The 19,885-nt window shown below is 42.3% G+C and overlaps 1 protein-coding gene across 1 annotated transcript; it reads left to right on the forward strand.

Annotated features, from left to right (window-relative positions):
• The first annotated feature begins 9,672 nt into the window (after nucleotides 1-9,672).
• Nucleotides 9,673-10,593, forward strand: LOC142606122 (uncharacterized). Its single transcript, XM_075777521.1, has 2 exons — nucleotides 9,673-9,834; nucleotides 9,994-10,593. The coding sequence occupies exons 1-2, from the start codon at nucleotides 9,673-9,675 to the stop codon at nucleotides 10,591-10,593; spliced, it is 762 nt and encodes a 253-aa protein (XP_075633636.1).
• Nucleotides 10,594-19,885: the final 9,292 nt, after the last annotated feature.

Here is a 19,885-nt window from a genome sequence, read left to right on the forward strand (position 1 = left end):
TGTGTTTACTGATTGCAAAGTAACAGTTCTTTAAGGTGGTGAGGGTTTCATTATTTATATTACACAAACCAGAACTACTTACAGTGCACAAAGATCTTGGCATACAATGTCTCACAAGAAATTTCCTCCGGAAGGCTGTTTCTTCATCGCTAGTTGGTAGTATAAACACCCACAAAAACCGAATCAGTAAAGGACTGGAGGCCTGCCAATGCAATTTACAACCCTGAATTTGCTCAAAAACTATTTCCCATTCGAATAGTAGCAATGCGCAACTTCACAATTACAAGTACATAGGGCAAAATCATGGCTGCCTGATTAACCTGTCTATGGGTCTAATAAAGCATAAGATATTTTATTACCATAGGCTTTAACTACAATATGATCAGCATCAAGAGCTTAATTCAAATTTTATTCAATTGGCTTTGATTAACCAGTGAATCAGGGAGCTCCGAATGAAAGGATTTAGGGCCTAGTATGACTTTGGTGGACCTTTTATGGTAGATTGGCAAAATACCATTAATTCAAACTTTCATACTTCTCATGCCTCCTTATGGATCTCAGATATTATTTTAAGACCCTTGACTAATTGACTTTGGGTTTCTTCTTACTAGTATTCCATATCTTTCTCCAGATCTATGTGATGATAATTACAATTTTACAGGACAATCCACCAATTTTATCAATTTAACTTTAAAATTGAGTTGTACAAGCACAAAGATTCAGCATTTATAGGTCTCAAAGTAAAATATAAGGCCCATAATGTTTTTTCTTATTTTTTTATCATGTAACTTTTGAGAATTTATTTGTAAGGACAAACGGCTTAAAATTATGTTATTTCTTAGTTTTATTATTATTAATTTTTTTTTAGTGTAAGGTGAGTTGGAATTTTATTAGTGAAAAAGAAACAAATTATCATGTCTACTGTTATTCTACTAGTAAGGTGAAACGTTACAAATATTCTATCATCAGGATATCACCAATATTCCAATTTTATCTTCTTTCACAACAAACTTCTTAAATAACACATTCTCAACAAAAAAAAAAAAAAAAAACTTAAATAATTTTTTTTTTTTAAATTCTTAAATAGCCAAGATTCTTGTAGTTTAACTAGAATCTCCTCATACAAAAAGTGTTTGGGGATTTAGGGGGAAAATGTTTGAGATTTAAAGTTAGTAGCATATTGTAATAATCTCAAAAAAAAAAAAAAAAAAACCTAAATAAATTTCTAAAAAACTTTCTTAAATAAGTTGCCAAGAGTCTTATAATTGAACCGGTTGGTAACTTGTGGTGTTTTCAACTTCCAAGACATCTAGATACAAATCCTGCCTTATTTTTAAGTGAATTTTCACATTGAAATTCTATCTTTCCTTGTATTTCAATTTATCTATATCAATATTTTTATTTTGGTTACACTCATTTTATGAATCTGTTACTTATTAACAATCCCATAGTCAATACCACAAAGTATAGTTAGTCGTATAACTGCCTTATAATAGTCTTATAAAATTTTCTTTTTAGCTTAGTAGGTATTTTACAATCACACAATACTCATGATGAGCTTTTTGATTTCATCCATTTTACTCTTACCCTATAAATCACATCCTCTTCAATCTCTCAATATTTATGAATTATTGACCAAAGATATTAAAAATTATTGCTCTTTGGTATCTTTTGACTATGGTGGGCCTTTTTTGTGTCTTGGGCTGGATCGCTCTTGCCATACTATGGCCCTATGATTCTAGGGTAGGAGAGTCAAGACTGGCCTAATTGAAACCCACCTTAGGCCAGCTCATGCACAAGTTAAAGCCATGGCAGGAATCCTGAGTGTGTCATGTGCTCACTGTAGGAAATACTGTTACAAAATGTTACAACAGGAAAAACACAATACAGCAAGATAGCTAAAATATTTCTACTGACAACAATAATACTTGAACAGTTCTGCAAAGGAGGAGTATGATAATGTGATTACAGCAGGAATAGATTAATAGCAAAAAGAAGTCATGCTAGTTTTCAATCAACCATGACAAAAGTAAAGAAGATTAGTCTGCTAAAGGAAGGGGCTTAGCCCTTTGGTAGATTCAAGTCCAAGAAGGGAACCACCCTCCAATGTGGGTAATCTCAAAGGGGGATCTTGCTGTAGAGATTGCTCACTTTGGAAAATGGACCTAAGTGGCTTAATCTCAGATTTCTGATTTGCTAGAGAGTGAGCTATTGAGAGGGAGAGAAGTGGGTGGCCTACTAGTGCATGTTCTTACTCCTATCACTCCTATCTTTCTTCCTTACTCTCGGTTTTCTTGTTTCCTTACTTATTTTTCTTGTTTTCTTTCTTTTCCATTGGTGTTCCCTATTTCTCTCTGTTGTTCAGTGTTATTGTTTACTGTGCACATCTATGACCTTTTATACTACTTGCTGTGACAACGTTTACCATTTTTACCCCTCAACTATTTTTGGCCCGTTGTAAGTGTCCTTCCAGGACTGCCCACTGGTCTGCTGGTTGCCTAACCACCACCACTACCATGTGTTGGCCGTGTCACGCCTCATTTCCAGACAAAAGTAATTTTGTTTTGTTTTGTTTTTTTTACTTCCCTTAGCACTCTTATCTAGATAAGGGTTGAGTTTCTCTCTTACCAACCTCTATAGCATGCACCTAGCGATTCTAGCTCATGCTTGCCTCTTTTGGGTGGGATGTCATCCTAGCAATACATTTCTCCCAAAAGAACTTAAGCGGGAATCCCAAAATAGGCTCCCCCTTCTCCCCACCTCCAGACCACACCTTCTCTTACCTCTAACCCATAGCCCACCTCCCTTGCTGGGTACAAGTAGGTGGTGCTTGAGCCTTGTATGTGTGCTCCACTCCCATATGAGTCCATTGCTGTTCTAGCGATCATGCGTTTGTCATTGCCTTCAAGTTTGTCTAATTCTGCTGCACGTTGTGGGCTTGTTTAACTCTTATGGTGTGGATGAGCTTTTGGGTCTTCATTCTTTGTATCTCATTCCTTTTTCGAGCTGGATATTGCTTAGGTGTGGGCTGCCTTTTCTTTAATTTGGCCCATGCTTCCTTTCATCCCTTGTCTGTGGACTGGCTGGTGCTGCTGCCACGCCACTGCATTGTTTCCGTCTTGATATCGTTTAACCTTGTTTACTGTACTACCTCTGGACTTGCAGACTGAAGTGCTTGCCATCCTAGTTTCATGGTTTTCTCCTCCCTTTAGTTTTTTTTTTTTTACTACCCAACTTTCTTGCTGGACCAGTTTACACAATATCTCAGGCTTCCCCGACCCATTTTAGTCCTTGGGCATCTCGACCCATTTTATTCTTTGAGCATCCTCGGCCCATTTCATTCTTTTCTACTTTTTACATTCCCATGGACTTTTGCTAAATCCATTGGGCTTCCCTGACCTAATTGCCATATTCTTTTCCTTTGGGTTTATTGGCCTTTGACCCAATCTCATTTACCAATTCTTTTCTTTGGGCTCCTCCGTCCCATTTTTTACTTTCTTTCTATTTCTCATGATTCTCATGGGCTTGCTACTTCATTCTTTGGGGCTTCCTTGGACCGTTTGCTTTCTTGGGAGCCACTTTGTTATTTTGTGGGCTCATGGACCCTTATTCTTGCCATTCGAGATCAATGGTCTTTACTTTGCCATTTTCTTTCTTCACATTTTTTCATATTATTGGGCTTCTTTTGCCATTAAGGTTTTTTTCCAAAAATGGGTATCAACATTAACCATAAAGTCTTACATTCCCATTATCTTTGTTTCTAGGGTAAATTACAACTTATCCACCTATGATTTGGCTGAATTTTAAGTTGTCTACTTGTTATTTCTAGGATAAATTACAACTTAAAATTCGATACTTTACCCACCTGAGATTTGAACAAAATTTAAGTTATCTACTTGTGATTTGAAATTCCATAATATAAGTGTTCCGATGGATAGTTTTTAATATTGTATTTTTTTATGTTTTTTGTGTTTTTGGAAGAGAGCGATATAAAAGTGAAGCAAAACTACATATTTAGCTCTATTTTTAATAGATGTAGATTATAAAAATCTAACTGAGCTAACTTTAGATAAGTAAAGTGTCAAATTTCAAACCACATGTAGGCAACTTAAATTTCAGCCAAACCATAGGTGGGTAAATTGTAATGCCCTTGTTTCTATTTTTACTTGTTGATGCTCATTTTCGAAAGCCTAGAAGCAAGAAGAAGCCTAACAAGATGGGCAGGAAGAGAGTTAGTGGATTGATAGGAAGGAACCATTAATGGCAAGAATAATGGATCATAGGCCTATAAAATAAATAAATAGGTCTTGAGAAAAGCAAATGAGCTCAGAAGAGCCCAAAGGAGGAAGTAGTAAACCCATGGGCATTATGTAATGAAGAAAAGCAAGAATGGGCTACGGCAGGCCCGAAGTAATGAAGTAAGAAAGAAAGGGGTTGATAGAAAGCCCATGAGCCACAAGGATGAATGATAAGTAATTGGGTCAAGGAAGCCCAAAAGAGTTAGCAAAGTGTCCATGGGAAAGTAGAATTAGGAAATGGGCCAAGGATGCCTAAGGAAAGCAAATGGACCAAGGATGCCCAAAGAGAAATAAATGGGACAAAAGAGCCCACGAGCAATGTAACAGATTGGGAAAGCCCAAAGTAGCATGAATGACCATACGGAGTCATTAAAAGAAGGATGGGCAGTAGGCCCAAAGAGGCCCAGCAAACACTTGTCAAATAACATCCTGGCAAAGATAGCAGAGTGGTATGGCAGGAATGACAACAAGACTATGGGTGGAGCAAGAAATGGACTAAAAAAAGAAAAAAAACCCAAGAAAAGCTTAGCCCTTGAAAGAAGTAAGCTAATAAAGAATGAAAGACCAGAAAACAGTTTACGCTATAAGAGGTCAAGGATGGGCGGCAGAATGCACAGATGAGCCTTCAGACCATGGCAAATGCATGAGCAACAGACAAGGTTTCAACGTACACAGGAAGTGGAGCACGCGCAAGACCCAGGCTAGACCAGCCTGTACCCAGCCGATACAGGAGTGGTGGGTCATGGGTCAGAGGTAAAAAAGGGTATGGTCTGGCGGTGGGGAGAAGGGAAAGCCTATTTTGGGGTTCACGCTTAAACTCTTTTGGGGGGAAATGTCCTGCTGGGATGACATATCACCCAAAAGAGAGAGGATGAGCTGGAACCATTAGGTGCATGCCATGAACGATAGGAAGAGAGAACACCCACACTGTGGCAGATTAGAATACCACGATGAACAAACAAACAAAATAGCATTCTTTGTCTAGTAATGGGGAGTGGCACAACCAGCATAGGTAAGTGGTGGTGGCTGGGCAGTTGACAAACCAGTGGTGGTCAGCAAGGACACCCAGACCAGATAAAGGTTGTTAAAGACTAAAATGGTAAAAAACAGTCGTGGCAGGTAGTATATAAGAGGTCTTTGCCGTGCACAATAAGGGTGGCAACAGTAGCAATCACCACAAGAGTAATCATCATCACATTTCATGAGAAAACACAAAAGAAAGAAAGAAAACAAAGGGAAGAAATTGAAATAGTAAAATAGAGGAAGAGAAACAGAGAGTTGGAAAAAGAACAAGAAAGAGTAGAATGGCGGCATGCACCAATAGGCTTTTTTCTCTTCTCTCCCTCCTAAAGCCTACCATTCGCTAAAGATAAAGAATTCGTTTGGGTGCAAGCCATTCAGGTCCATTCCCTCAAAGTGAGTAATTTTCACGGTAGGATCCTCCTATGAGGTTACCCATAATGAGGAAATGGTTCCCTCCTTGGCCTTAGTCTCATGACAAAATTGAATATGACACACTAATCATCTTCTTCTTTGACTTTACCAATTATTGCTATCGTTTCTCCTCCTATCTTTATTATTACAATTATAACGTGTTCTTTTCTCTTGCTTTAATGAAAAGATTGTTTACTTAGTTTGCATAATAGTAACGTATCCCGCTTATCATTGTTTCGTTGCACCCATCTGCCATAGCTTTTCTGCAGCAACTTCGCCTGCCATGGGCATGTAACTAAAGTTTTAGCAAACGGGGTCTAGTTTGTGCACAAGTCGGACCAAAGTGAGTTGCAGTAGGGTCGGTCCCGACTCTCTTATCCAGAATACTTGGGCCCAGTACAGCAGGAGGCAGTCTAGCCCTAAATCACAAAAAGCCCACCACATTTAAATTAGCGACTCCACTGGGAAGTTAGGAAACAAATAGGAACAAAAGATAGAAGTCCTCGCAAACAAATGCCTCCGAATTCTAGGACGACAGGAAACATGAATGTCGTGCCCTCACAGACAGAGTCTAGGCCAATAACGCCTTATTAATAGCAGCCCAACTAGGCGGAAGGCATCAACATAGTGGGGGCTGAATCCCAACCGCAACCAAGGATCCCCACTGACAATGCCAATGTCTTTATTGAAGTGTTGCAAGCGCTGCAACATTCGCAGCAGTAGATGATGGAGGAAATTTACTAGCTGAAAACAAATAAGACAAAGGAGAAAGGGAGCCAACATGTCTCGGAACATACGGCAGACAAAGAGGAGACACCGGTTGGAGGTGCTCCGTAGAATGCGGAACAACGTTTCATCACTATGGCTAAAGTAGTGGCTTTCCTAGAGTAAGAGAGGGCCAGAGCGCCAAAGGAGAGATTTTATGCACGAAGACCTCCTTACCCACTGAGAATACTCAGCAAACCATACCCTGAGAGGTATGAACCACGAGTCTTCGCATAGTTTGATGGCAGAAAGGGAAGTGTTGTCGAGCACATAAGCAAGTTTATTGACACTCTTGACCTTTACGTGGCAAACGAGGACTTATGGCTTCAGGAATTTTTCAAATCACTATGTGACCATGCCTATAACTAGTACATCGGTCTAAAGCTAGGATCAATCCTGGCTTGGGATGACATGGTAGACATATTTTGCACTAAATACTTCCATGGAGAAGAAATAGTAACACTTGCGACCTTGCAAGCAACCAAGCAAAGAAGTGGTGAGGATTTAATAGAGTACATCAAAAGATTCAGAGACATAGCACTTGACTGCTATGATCATTGTGAGGAAAAGACATTGGTAGAAATGTGTGTGACAAATATGATCAGGGAGTACAGAGTGTCTTGGAAAACTTGGAGATCTCCCAGTTGTTGCAAAAGGCCAGAAAGACTACTCAGTCAATAAGGCCAAGTTTTGACCCAAAAAAAAAAAACGCCCATAAGTTATGGCAGTATCCACTGGCGAAAGAAAAAGGAAAGCTAACGGAAGGGAGTACGATACCTCTCCACCACTACCATGCACCCCAAAGGAGTTGGATGTGCTTCTAAATAAATGGATAGCAGACGATGTCTTCAAGCCCAATCAAGTTTCCGAAGAACCCACAGAGGAAGAGCAGAGGGACCCACGCTTCTGCCGCCTGCACAACTACGTGCAACACCCTACCGCAAAATGTTGGGCACTCCACAGATTGGTACACCACAGAATCAAGGAAGGGATTCTAGAGCTGTCCTAGCCGAAAATCTAAAGAAACCCACTCCCGAACCACAAAGGGAAGGGTGTAGCAGCGGTTGTGATTTATGCGGATTCAGGGGAGGATGAAGAAGAGAGTCCAGCTCTGCCTGCCGCAAAAATTACCACCTTACAAAAGAATTCCAAGTTCAAGAATTTATTCGACCAATTAGGGCTAACAACGAGAGAGCAAACGATAGCCACCCTGGTAAGCATTGCCTCTAGAGCGGGGATAGAATGCCTAACGGTAGAAGCTGCAGGTGACAGGGCTCTCCTGCAGGAGTCAAGTGAGATCACTTTCAATGATAAGAATATGAAGGTGGAGTACTCAGATCACAAGAGGCCCCTTTACTTGGCAGCATCTATAAACCAAATCCCCATCAAGAGGCCCTTGGTGGATACAGACGCTTCTGTAAATCTCATCCCATTAAGCACCTTACAAGCGGCGGGAATTTTAGAAAGGAAGATTCAGGGGTGCCCAATGGAAGTGACAGGATTTAGAGGAAGGGGCGAATACACCGCAAGCCACATCCAACTATGGTTAAAAGTAGGCCCCATAGCTTCCCTAGCTCGATTCCGCGTGGTAAAAACGGAGGTCTCATATCATGTGCTTTTGGGGAGGTCATGGTTGCATAAACACCAATTAGTCCTATCCACCTATCACCAGTGCGTGAAGGGAAGATTGAATGGCAGAATGATACACATAGCAACAAATCCATCTCCATTTAAGCAAGCAGAAGCTCATCTAGTAGAAACTATGTTCTACAATCAATGAGCGCCATCTGGGGAGAGCTCAGTGTCAAAACCGCGAGGCACCTTCGTACCTAGGTGGGAAGACATCCGAAGTGACCCTGAACCTAATCTGAGGGAGTTACTATCTCAGAGGAAGAAAAGGAAGGAAATGACCGCTGCGAAATTAGATGACACACCACAATGTTTCAGGATCCGAGGCCCTGATGGCAGGATTGTATATAAGTTATGAAGGTGCGCGGGTCCCACATGTTAAATTCAAGTGGGCCCCAGACAAGAGTGGCAACGCAAAAGCTTGGTATGTTGCGTGGCTCAAGAAGGTTCGGGGGAAGAAATTAGTAAAGAGAAAGACAAGGAATTCGTGGCAGAAAAAGATGCTCAAGTTGTGGCAGAAGAAAAGTTTGAGGAAATTAACCTGGGATCCAACCTGTGGAGACCAAGGCCCATCTCAATCAGTTCGCGACTATCAGAAAAGGAGAAATCAGAATTGATACTATTGCTGAAAGAATTCAAAGATGTCTTCGCATGGGATTACAGTGAAATGCCAGGATTGGATCCCGAGCTAGTGGTGCATACACTGAATGTGGATCCCGAGGCCAAGCCAGTGGCCCAGCCTGCCAGGATATTCCACACCAAGATAGAAGGGCAAATAGTTAAGGAGGTACAAAAATTACTGGCCGTAGGATTCATCAAACCCACTCAACACCCACCCTGGTTGTCCAACATAATACTAATGAAAAAGAAGAACGGGCAGATAAGGTGTTGCGTAGATTTTAGAAACCTCAACAGAGTTTTCCCAAAGGACGAATTCTCGCTGCCAAACATGGATTTACTGATAGATTTTGTGGCATGAAGCGCCATATTTTCATTCATGGACGAATTCAATGGGTACAATCAGATCAAAATGGCGCCAAAGGATGCGGAGAAAACTACTTTCAGAACACCCATAGACAACTTCTACTACATTGTGATGCCATTTGGGTTAAAAAATGCAGGTGCAACTTATCAACGGACAATGACGGCTATATTCCATGACATGATGTATTAGGAATTGGAGGACTTTGTGAATGACATAGTGGTGAAATCAAGGAAGCGAGAAGAGCACGCCCAAGTTTTGAGAAGGGTATCTAAGAGGTGTAGAGCTTTCAAACTGAGAATGAACCCTCTCAAGTGTTCATTTGGAGTGTCTTCCGGAAAATTCCTGGGTTTCTTAGTTCACTGTAGAGGAATAGATGTGGACCCGGCCAAAGCTACGACCATAGCAACCATGAAACCTCCAGCCACAGTGAGGGAGTTGAAAAGTTTCTTGGGGAAAGTCTCATACATCCGAAGATTCATCCCTGAGTTGGAATCAATTACTTCTGCTTTCGCCAAATTGCTCAAGAAGGAGCAAAGCTTTGAGTGGGGAGAAGTATAGCAGATGGCCTTCAAAATGCTACAACAAATTATGATGAACCTTCCCACTGTGCAAGCCCCAATTCGCAAGAAGCCATTGTTGCTCTACCTAGCCACCAACTCGTATGCTATAGGTGCATTGCTCGCCCAAGAAGATGGAGGTGGTATTGAGCAACCAGTTTACTACGTCAGTTGTGCCCTAAAGGATACATAAACTCATTATCTAAGGGCAAAAAGAGCATGCTTGGCCATAGTGTACGCTTCACAAAGGCTTCGCCACTACTTCTTGGCCTGCAAGGTATGGCTGATGACTAAGTCTCATGCAATCAAAGCTTTGTTACGACAGCCGATTCTCTCTGGCAGAATATCCCAGTGGTTGCTACAGCTGCTACAATACGACTTGAAAGCAGAAATGCCCAAAGTAGTAAAGAGCCAAGCTATAGCTGACTTGCTGGCACAATTCCCAAGAGAAGAAGAATTCCCACTGGATGATGAGGTCCCGGGAGAAGTAGCTATGGCAGAAGAAGTTAGAGAGTATTGGGTGATGAAGTTTGATGGGTCCTCTACCACCGAATTAGGAGGAGCAAGAGTAGTCTTGTATCATGAAGAAGACAAGGTTGTGACACTTTCATTCAAATTAGAATTCCCTTGTTCAAACAACACGGCAGAATATGAAGCCTATCTAACTGGCTTAGCCATGGCCCTTGAAATGGGGATCAAGCATTTAAAAGTAATGTGTGATTCGAACCTAGTAGTCTGCCAGGCCAAGGGAAGCTTCTCCCTGAAGGAACCCAGCTTAGCCCCGTATAGAACAAAGGCCCAGAAGATAGAGGAAAATTTTTCAACTTTTGAAATAGAGCATGCCCCAAGGAACAAGAACCAGTATGAGGATGCTTTGGCCGTATTAGGATCAAAAATAATTTTGAAGGGAATAGCACCAGGATAGAAGTTAGCAAAAGGAAAGAGTCTATTATCGAGATGTTAAAGGAAAGGTTCCAAGAGGTACAATGTGAAGAAGATTGGAGGATTCCCATAAAAGAGGCCTTGATGAAGGGAGAAGACACGACAGAATTGAAGGTGCTAAAAGATTACGCCTTGGTAAGAGGAGAATTGTACCGCAAGATGCCAAGTGGGATCTTGTCTAGATGTGTGGGGCAAGAAGAGGCCCAAAGAAAGTTGAAGGAAGTGCATGAAAAGACTTGTGGATCCTGCGGAGAAGTCAATCTTTACCGCAGACCTCAAAGGGCAGGTTTCTATTAGCCAAGTGTGGGTAAAGACACAGATCAAATTCAAACCCAATGCAAGACCTACCAACTTGCAGCAGACAGAGAGGAAAGTTACGCTGTGTTCACCAGCGAAGACTGGAGAATTCCATTCACGTAGTACTTAACAGAAGGTACTCTGCCATAAAAGCACAATGAAAGATACAAGCTTAAAAGGTTGGCAACACATTACTTTTTACACAACGGGGTCCTCTTCAAGAAAGGGTATAATAGGGACCCATTATGATGTTTGGGTCCCGAAGAAGCAAGAGAGATGATAAAAGAAGTGCACGTAGGAGAGTGTGGGGAACACCAAAGGAGGAAAAAGTTGTATAGATACCTGCTACAAGCGGGTTACTATTGGGCCACCATGAAGAAAGACACAACAGAATTCGTGAAAAGATGCCACAATTGCCAAGTACAAGCCAATTTGATCCACACTCATCCACAAAACTTACACAGTATGGTTACCCCATGGCCCTTCCATACTTGGGGACTTGATTTGGTGGGGCCAATTAACCCACCATCGCATGGATATATATGGATCCTAGTGGCTACAGAGTACTTCACCAAATGGGCGAAGGTAGTGCCACTCTGTAAAGCCACGAGAGGAGCGGTAGCAAATTTCATCAAAGAAAACTTAATTGTGAGGTTTGGGGTACCTCATAGGGTTATTAGTGACAATGGCACGCCTTTTGTCAATAGTGATGTGAGGAAGATGTTGGAATTCTAACAAGTCAAACACTATCGTTCATCACCTTATTACCCTCAAGGAAATGGGCAGGCAGAGGCGACAAACAAGACCCTCATAAAGATCATCAGCAAAATGAGCCAAGAATATACAGGAGGATGGGCAATGCACCTGCCAGACGCTCTTTGGGCTTACATAAATTCATCGAAGTTAGCCAAAGGTTTTTCACCCTTTTCGTTGGTCTATGGAACAGAGGTAATGAGCCCAGCAGAAGTGATGACGCCATCCTTAAGAGTTATGTAGATGCAGGAGAAAGAACAAGAAAAAGGGGTCTTTAAGGCAGCAAGATGTGAAGATCTAAAAGGGCTTGATGAAAAAAGGGAAGAGGCCCAAGAGTGTTGTCGTAGACATAGACAAAGGATGACTGAAGCCTATGGCAGAATACTAAGGAGAGGGTGTTCGCAGAAGGACAGCTCATGTTAAAAGTAGCGGACCACGTCAGACGGGGCATGGCAAGACCATCTAAGTTTTCACCAAAGTGGAAGGGACCCTATGTGATAAGAGAAGCACATGCAAGTGGGTATTATCGTTTGGCCCAGATGGATGGCAAGGATCTGATGGGCCCATCAATGGCAAATGGCTGAAGCGTTATTATGCTTAAAAGAAAAAGTTATGTAGTTATCCCTTTTGTTTAAGTAAGTTTTATGTTTCCTTTTCTTTCAAGTGACTATGTCATAAGACAAGATTGTAACATGTTTTTTTAATAGTGTGTAATGAAAAAGTATGAAGTATTATAAAAGCATACCATGTCATAGTAATAGAAAAAGCAGTAACAAAGTGTAGCATCATAGTTACAAATCCAAACTATAGCAGTCATGTCAGACTTACCAAATAAGTGTTATAGGAAACATAAAGTGTGCTAAAAAAAATAACATAAAGGGGAAGCTACATCATCAATGAAGCCTAGAAATAATGGGTTGGTCTCCAAAGCGACTGGATCCACCAATGCTAGAAAGAAGGGGCTCACAATGACCCTCCAAGTCTGCCACTTCCTTCCTCAAAACCTCAATGCGTGTATCAATGGCATCAACAGCAAGCTGAACCTTCTTCATGAAGAAGGCTTTGGAAATCTCACGAAGATGGTCCAGGATGAACTTCACAGCAACGTCCACGCTAATAAGCTCTTGTACCGCAGCCCTCCACTGCAGGATCCTTTCGGTGGAAATAGTGTCAACAAAGTTATGCTCGATGTCGTTCATCACGCTCTCCAGCAGCTTCAAAAAGTGTTCTCTAGCAGAACGGCCAAAGCGGAATCCCTGCATGAAGTCACTGCGGTTGCTATAGACCGCCTCTAGATGAGAAGCACAATCCTTAAGAACTCTGAAGCCATGGAAGTCAACATAAGGAGGCCTAGAACCCCAGAATTCTGCAGGATCAAGGTCATTAACCTTAGGCTAGTTGAAATGAGTAAAGAAGGCTGTGGCCTTACTCACAGGATCCGGAACCATGGCAGAACTGCTGCCCACCTCAAACTGAGAAGGGGCAGTGGGAATTGGACCTGGTAAGAGACGTGAAGCGTGGTATAAGAGACCATGAAGTAAGCAGACTAAATTTATGATGAAAGGACGAGGAAGAGAAGGAAATGAAGAAGACTTACTAGGACCTGTGAGAATAAGGGCTATGGGAATGGCAGAAGCTGGTGTTTGTAGAAATGGCAGAAATAGGCACTGTAGGTGCAGCAGGAGAAGTGGCAGTAGGCATCGCTGTGTCTGCTGCAACCCCTAGCTCCTCAAGATTCTGTGCAATCAGAGGAACAAACATGCAGATGTAAAGAGAGACCGCATCAGAAGGTTATATATATATATATATATATATATAAAGAGGGCAATGATAAAAAAAAAAAAAAAATTTAAAAGAGGGGAAATGTAACAAAAAAAGTGAGATACATACCCATGAACTCAGCCCCATGGTCACCACTCTCCTCCTTATCAGAATCAGAAATCTTCTTCTTCACGGTGGGCTCGTCATCAGGATCCTCAAGAACATCCTCAGATTCCTCAAAGGACAAGTCTGCGTTAGGCCCACGTGTAGCGGAGCTAGGGATGGAAGAATGGGTAACCACCAAAGAAGAACCATCCTTCATGGCCTGAGATAGAGCCACGAAGGGATCATTGGTAGAGATAACGAGAGGTGTGGCAGGAGAGGAACCTCAGTCTGAGCAGTAACGGGAGGAATGGCCCCCTCTTAGAGAGTAAGTGTCTCAGCAAGAATGGGAGCAATCTCACTAACCCACTCAGTATAAGTACCCTCATCTATGGATACCGGTTTAGTAGGAGGAATAGTAGCCTTAGCAGGAACTCCCTATGCAGCAGCAGGAGCGACAAAAGTCGTGGCCGCAAACACCATATCAACCCCATCAAAGAAACCTTCCATGGGTGAACCCATGAAGGCAAAAATCTCCTCAACCGTAGGGTGATTTATGGAAATAGGCTCTAGCTCAGTTTGGGAAACAAAAAGAAAAGTAAGGAAGAGAGGAATACATAAGGATTAATGAGTCAACAAGTATGGCAATAGCATATGGCAAGGGGAATATGTGCAAAACAGAAGAAAAAGAAGAAGGAGACGAAGGAGACATACCTCAAACTTGGGCTCATCAAGCAAAATAGGACGGGAAACAAACATATCCTCCTTATGCTTAGAGTGCAAAAAAGAAAAAAAAAAAAAAAAAAGGAGGAAAATGAGTCAACAAGTATATGAAGTTAGCTGCAGGAAAAGCCTTATACAAAAATAATGAAGGAAATGAAAAGTTAGAGATAACATACTCTCCTCTCAGTAGTAGTGGGTGCAGGAGGAGGAGACGTCTTCCTTTTGCGGCCCCAGGTCCTGCTAGAAGGAGGGGCTTCAGCAAATGGCCGCGAAGCAGGCTTAGACTTATTGGCAACAGGGCGCCTGCTAGAACGGGTGCGAGCCGAAGGGGGAGAAGAGCCCTTTAAAACTATGTTACCTATGGGAGGAAGGTCACTCTCAAAAGGTACAATGTCTGAACAAGTCTTAGAAGAATCACCACCCTTCTTGGCATACTTAAACTTGGCACAAATCTTCATGGGCGTAGAAACGTTTGTCACCTTTACTTTCTTCTCCCAACTTATAGGATAGTCACCAGCATGTCTACCCTCTTCAACCCACTCAAAAATGGCAGAGCGACACTGCTTCCTAACATATGCCAACACAGACTTAAAAGGAAGAAGAAGCCAAAGGTTGGCAGAATAATTGCACCAAGTCCATCAAGAGGAATAAGAGAAAACCCACGACTGCCCATCAACTCCTTCTCAAATGAGGTCATCACAGCCTGCAAGTATCCGTGCATGGCAACAGTACAAATACCCTCTCTTTGTGAACCTGGAATAGTGACTGTAGTAAAACGCTTACTCTAAAACTTAAAGGAAGTGTGCCGCAGGAATGGCCAAACAGAAGTTAAGGACTCCATAAGGGAAGAAAGATCATCAGGGATATCCTAATCCAGCCTAAACTGTCTCCTCACCTTGTTAGCAAGGTAGTGCACAAACCTAACACCCTCATCAGCCAAATAAGGCAACAACCCAGTGTTAGTGGCTGCCAAATAAGTAATACCCCTCTCCTTAAAGCCAGTCAATAGGGTAGTGGTTCCAGCAGTATCAACAAACAGACCCATCACAGAATCAACACACATATAACCCGTGCCTAAGTTCCTATATGCTCTCCATTAAAACCCAACTCCTTTATTAAAAAATTCAACAGCAGGATGATCAATCGGCTTCAAACCAACCCAACAAAAAGCTAATGGAAAGTCAGACTCGAACCTACAGCAGAAATCAGTAATGACTCTCGGGCTTGACTAGTATCTCTCATTGGCAAAGCGAATACGCCTACACTTTGTTAAATGCCTAGCACAGTGCTCGTACAACAGATGCTGCAGAATGGTACTATGAACGAAAGTAGTAACTATATGGCAAGAACTCGCCTGATCCTCATCACTCCACAAGATATCCAACTGAACATATGGATGTCCCAAGAACATGGGTGCCAACAGAAAACTCACCCCATCAAATATCTTAATGGCTAACCGAAAATACAAAGGCTTCACTACATAGTGGGGATGAGAGCCAAAGATAAACTTATAGAGCCAGAACGTGACGAAGGCCACACGACGGGCAACAACGGAGATCTTCACTACATAGTGGGGATGAGAGCCAAAGATAAACTTATAGAGCCAGAACGTGACGAAGGCCACACGACGGGCAGCAACGGAGATCTTAGAAGAGAAACCAACCCAATAAGACAATTTTGCGTTGCCACTCATCTTCTTCCTCAACTCGGCCTCCACGACCTCTTCTTCTAGAGAAAGCTCCAAAGCACTGAGGTTAGCATCACCAAGAATGGGCAAAAGAAATTGGTTCGCCACATCTTCCAAAGTCACGGTGATCTCACCACAAGAAAGAAAGAAAGTGAGTAGTGGTACACCATCGGCGGACCAAATGGCGGAGATTGAACAAATCTCTCAAGTTAGATAAGCAGCAAGACGAGACAATGGCCTTCAACACACCGGCCTGTCGCAGCGCCTCCATAAAACCCGTGTCGGACAACTCCTTGTCCACCCATTCCTTCCAACCCAAAGCCGTACTTGATCCAAACTCAAAGAGAATGGGCATTGGAAGTGAGGTACCTTGGCGGATGATAAGATCAAGAATCGAGGAAGCCAATGGAGCCCAAGAGATGTCCATGTTACGACGGCAAACGGCGAGCCACACACGACCCGACGGGGGCGGCGTGTATTCACCGGGAACTTTTGGAAAATGGGCATGGGTATCATACCAAGCGTCTATGAGAGGAGCGCACTCACTACCGGGATCAAGATGTTCCTCTTCCTCGTCGGAGTGGTCTGATTCGGAATAAGCAGCCTCTTCGCCTATCTCTCGTGTGGCAGGGTCGTCAGAGACAACCTCTTTTCCCTTACGGCGGGAAGAACCTTGGTTTTTCGCTGGTGTCATGAGGGATTGGTTAATCAAAGTAGATGGTTGATGGTGTTTGAAAAAGAAGACACGGTGAAGAAAGGGGAAATGAGAGAGTGTTTATCCTTGAAATGTGAAAGGACTCTCTCTTAAGTACCAACGTCATCAAAATTGACATGAAGGGATGCGATAGGTCAGTCATCAGATAAGGGATGGAATTAATGAAGCGGATGCCATGTTTCAGAATAACTGCTAAACTGGGAAATTTGAAGAGACAACACTATGGCAGGAAAAGAAAAAATAAATAAATAAATAAATATATATATATATATATATATATATAAGTTGGGGGTCCATTGTTCAAAAAATCCCACGAAGGAAAAGAAGAAGAAAAGACAAGAAGGGCAGGGAAGTCTTTTATTTGCATGGAACCACAGGAGCATTTCATATGCTCAGGGGGCTAAATGTTAATGCTCATTTGTGAAAGCCTAGCAGCAAGAAGAAGCCCAATAATATGAGCAAGAAGAGAGTTAGTGGATTGATAGGAAGGAACCATTAATGGCAGGAATAATGGATCATAGGCCCATAAAATAAATAAATGGTTCTTGAGAAAAACAAATGGGCTTAGAGGAGCCTAAAGGAGGAAGTAGTAAACTCATGGGTATTATGTAATGAAGAAAAGCAAGAATGGGCTACGGTAGGCCTGAAGTAATGAAGTAAGAAAGAAAGGGGTTGATGAAAAGCTCACGACCCCCAAGGATGAAGGATAAAGTAATTGGGCCAAGGAAGCCCAAAAGAGTTAGCAAAATGCCCATGGGAATGCAGAATTAGGAAATGGGTCGAGGATGCCCAAGGAAAGCAAATGGGCCAAGGATGCCCTAAGAGAAAGAAATGGACAAAAGAGCGCACGAGCAATGTAACGGATTGGGAAAGTCCAAAGTAGCATGAATGACCATACGGAGTCATTGAAAGAAGGATGGGCAGTAGGACCAAAGAGGCCCAGCAAACACGAGTCAAATAACATCCTGACAATGATAGCAGAGTGGTATGACAGGAATGACAATAAGACTACGGGTGGAGCAAGGAATGGACTAAAAGGAGAAAAATCCAAGCAAGGCCCAGCCCTTGAAAGAAGCAAGCCAATAAAGAATGAAAGACCAAAAAACAGTTCACACCATAAGAGGTCAAGGATGAGCGGCAGAATGCACAGATGAGCCTTCAGACCATGAGAAACGCATAAGCAGCAAACAAGCTTTCAGCATACACAGAAAGTAGGAATGGCAACGGGTCGGGTTCGGGCCGGGTTTTTGCATACCCGGACCCGACCCGCGGGCCAAGACCCAGAACCCGGACCCGACCCGATTATTAATCGGGTTTTTTTTTCAGGGCCCATACCCGCCCCGCCGGGCCTCACGGGCCCCGCGGGCCCCGTTTATCTTCTTGGGCCCAAATCTAGCCCAACAAATTTTTTTTTAAGCCCATTAAATTTTTTCCCTAGATTCAAGCCTATTCAAGCCATTTAACATGGCCCAAATGCCAAAATTTGGCATTTAGGCCACATTATAAGGCAACCAAATCAAACCAAATTATAAGTTAATCATAAATCAATAAATCACAACTAAGATTTTAAATCAACAAATCACTTAAAAAGCTACAAAATAAATCCCACAAGTCTAAGAAATTACAAAATGTCTTATCCTCCAACTAACAAATGAAAAAGACTAAGAAATTCTTACAAAATGTCTTATCCTCCATAACCGGGTTTTTATCCGGGGCGGGTTTCGGGTCGGGTTTCAGATTTTTTTATAAAACCCGGACCTGACCCGAACCCGCTTCGGGTTTTTAAAAAAAAATCCATACCCGACCCTATTCTTTATCGGACCGGGTAAAATCCGGCCCATTAGGGTCGGGCCGGGCCGGGCCGGGTATCCGCGGGCCGGATCTAAATTGCCATCCCTAACAGAAAGTGGAGCACACACAATACCCAGGCTAGACCAGGTTGTATCCAGCCGATATAAGAGTGGTGGGTCATGGGTCAGAGGTAAGAGAGGGTATGGTTTGACGGTGGGGAGAAGGAGAAGCCTATTCTGGGGTTCCCGCTTAAGCTCTTTTAGGGGAAATGTCCTGCTGTGATGACATATCACTCAAAAGAAGGAGGATGAACTGGAACCACTAGATGCATACTATGAGGGATAGGAAGAGAGAACATCCACACCATGGCAGATTAAAATGCCACGGTGAGCAAACAAACAAAATAGCCTTCTTTGTCTGGTAATGGAGAGTGGCACAGTAAACACAGGTAAGTGGTGGTGGTTGGGCAACTGACAAACTAGTGGTGATCGGCAAGGACACCCAGACTAGACAAAGGTTGTTAAAGGCTAAAATGGTAAAAGATAGTCGCGATAGACAGTATATAAAGGGTCTTTGCTATGCACAGTAGAGGAGGCAATAGTAGCAATCACCACAAAAGTTATCACCATCACATCGCACGAGAAAACACAAAAGAAAGAAAGAAAACAAAGGGAAGAAATTGAAATAGTAAAACAGAGGAAGAGAAATAGAGAGTTGGAAAAAGAACAAGAGAAAGTAGAATGGCGGGCATGCACCAATAAACTTTTTTTTCTTCTCTCCCTCCTAAAGCCTACCCTCTACTAAAGATAAAGAATTCATTTAAGCATAAACCATTCAGATTCATTCCCTCAAAGTGAATAATTTAGCAGTAGGAACCTCCTGCGAGGTTACCAACATTGAGGAAATGGTTCCCTCCTTGGCCTTAGTCCCATGACAAAATTGAATTTGGCACACTAATCATTTTCTTCTTTGACTTTACCAATTATTGCTATCGTTTCTCCTCCTGTCTTTATTATTACACTTATAACGTGTTCTTTTCTCTTGCTTTAATGAAAAGATTGTTTACTTAGTTTGCGTAACAGTAACATATCCCGCTTATCATTGTTTCGTTGCACCCATCTACCATAGCTTTTCTGCGGCAACTTCGTCTGCCATGGGCATGTGACTAAAGTTTAAGTTTCTGCAAACGGGGCATAGTTTGTGCACAAGCCGGACCAAAGTAGGTTGCAGTTGGGCCAGTTCCGACTCTCTTACCCAAAACACTTGGGCCCAGTACAACAAGAGGCAGTCCAGCCCAAAATCACAAAAGGCCCACCACATTGGCCCACCACATTACTAAACTTACATTTTATGTTAAATTTTGAACTTAACATTAGCTCAATGTCTAGTTTCTATAGTATCCAATATATTTTTTCTTGAAATATAGAGCATCCTTTTCTTAAATAA

Source organism: Castanea sativa, chromosome 8, assembly GCF_040712315.1.
Source record: "Castanea sativa cultivar Marrone di Chiusa Pesio chromosome 8, ASM4071231v1".
Lineage (NCBI taxonomy): Eukaryota > Viridiplantae > Streptophyta > Magnoliopsida > Fagales > Fagaceae > Castanea > Castanea sativa.

What these genes read in the sequence shown, in the direction of transcription:
- LOC142606122 (XM_075777521.1), top strand. Translation starts at nt 9,673, where the DNA reads ATGGCCTTCAAAATGCTACAACAAATTATGATGAACCTTCCCACTGTG. An exon ending in TTGAGCAACCAGTTTACTAC is followed by an intron (nt 9,835 to 9,993) that starts GTCAGTTGTGCC and finishes TTGTTACGACAG; the next exon opens with CCGATTCTCTCTGGCAGAAT.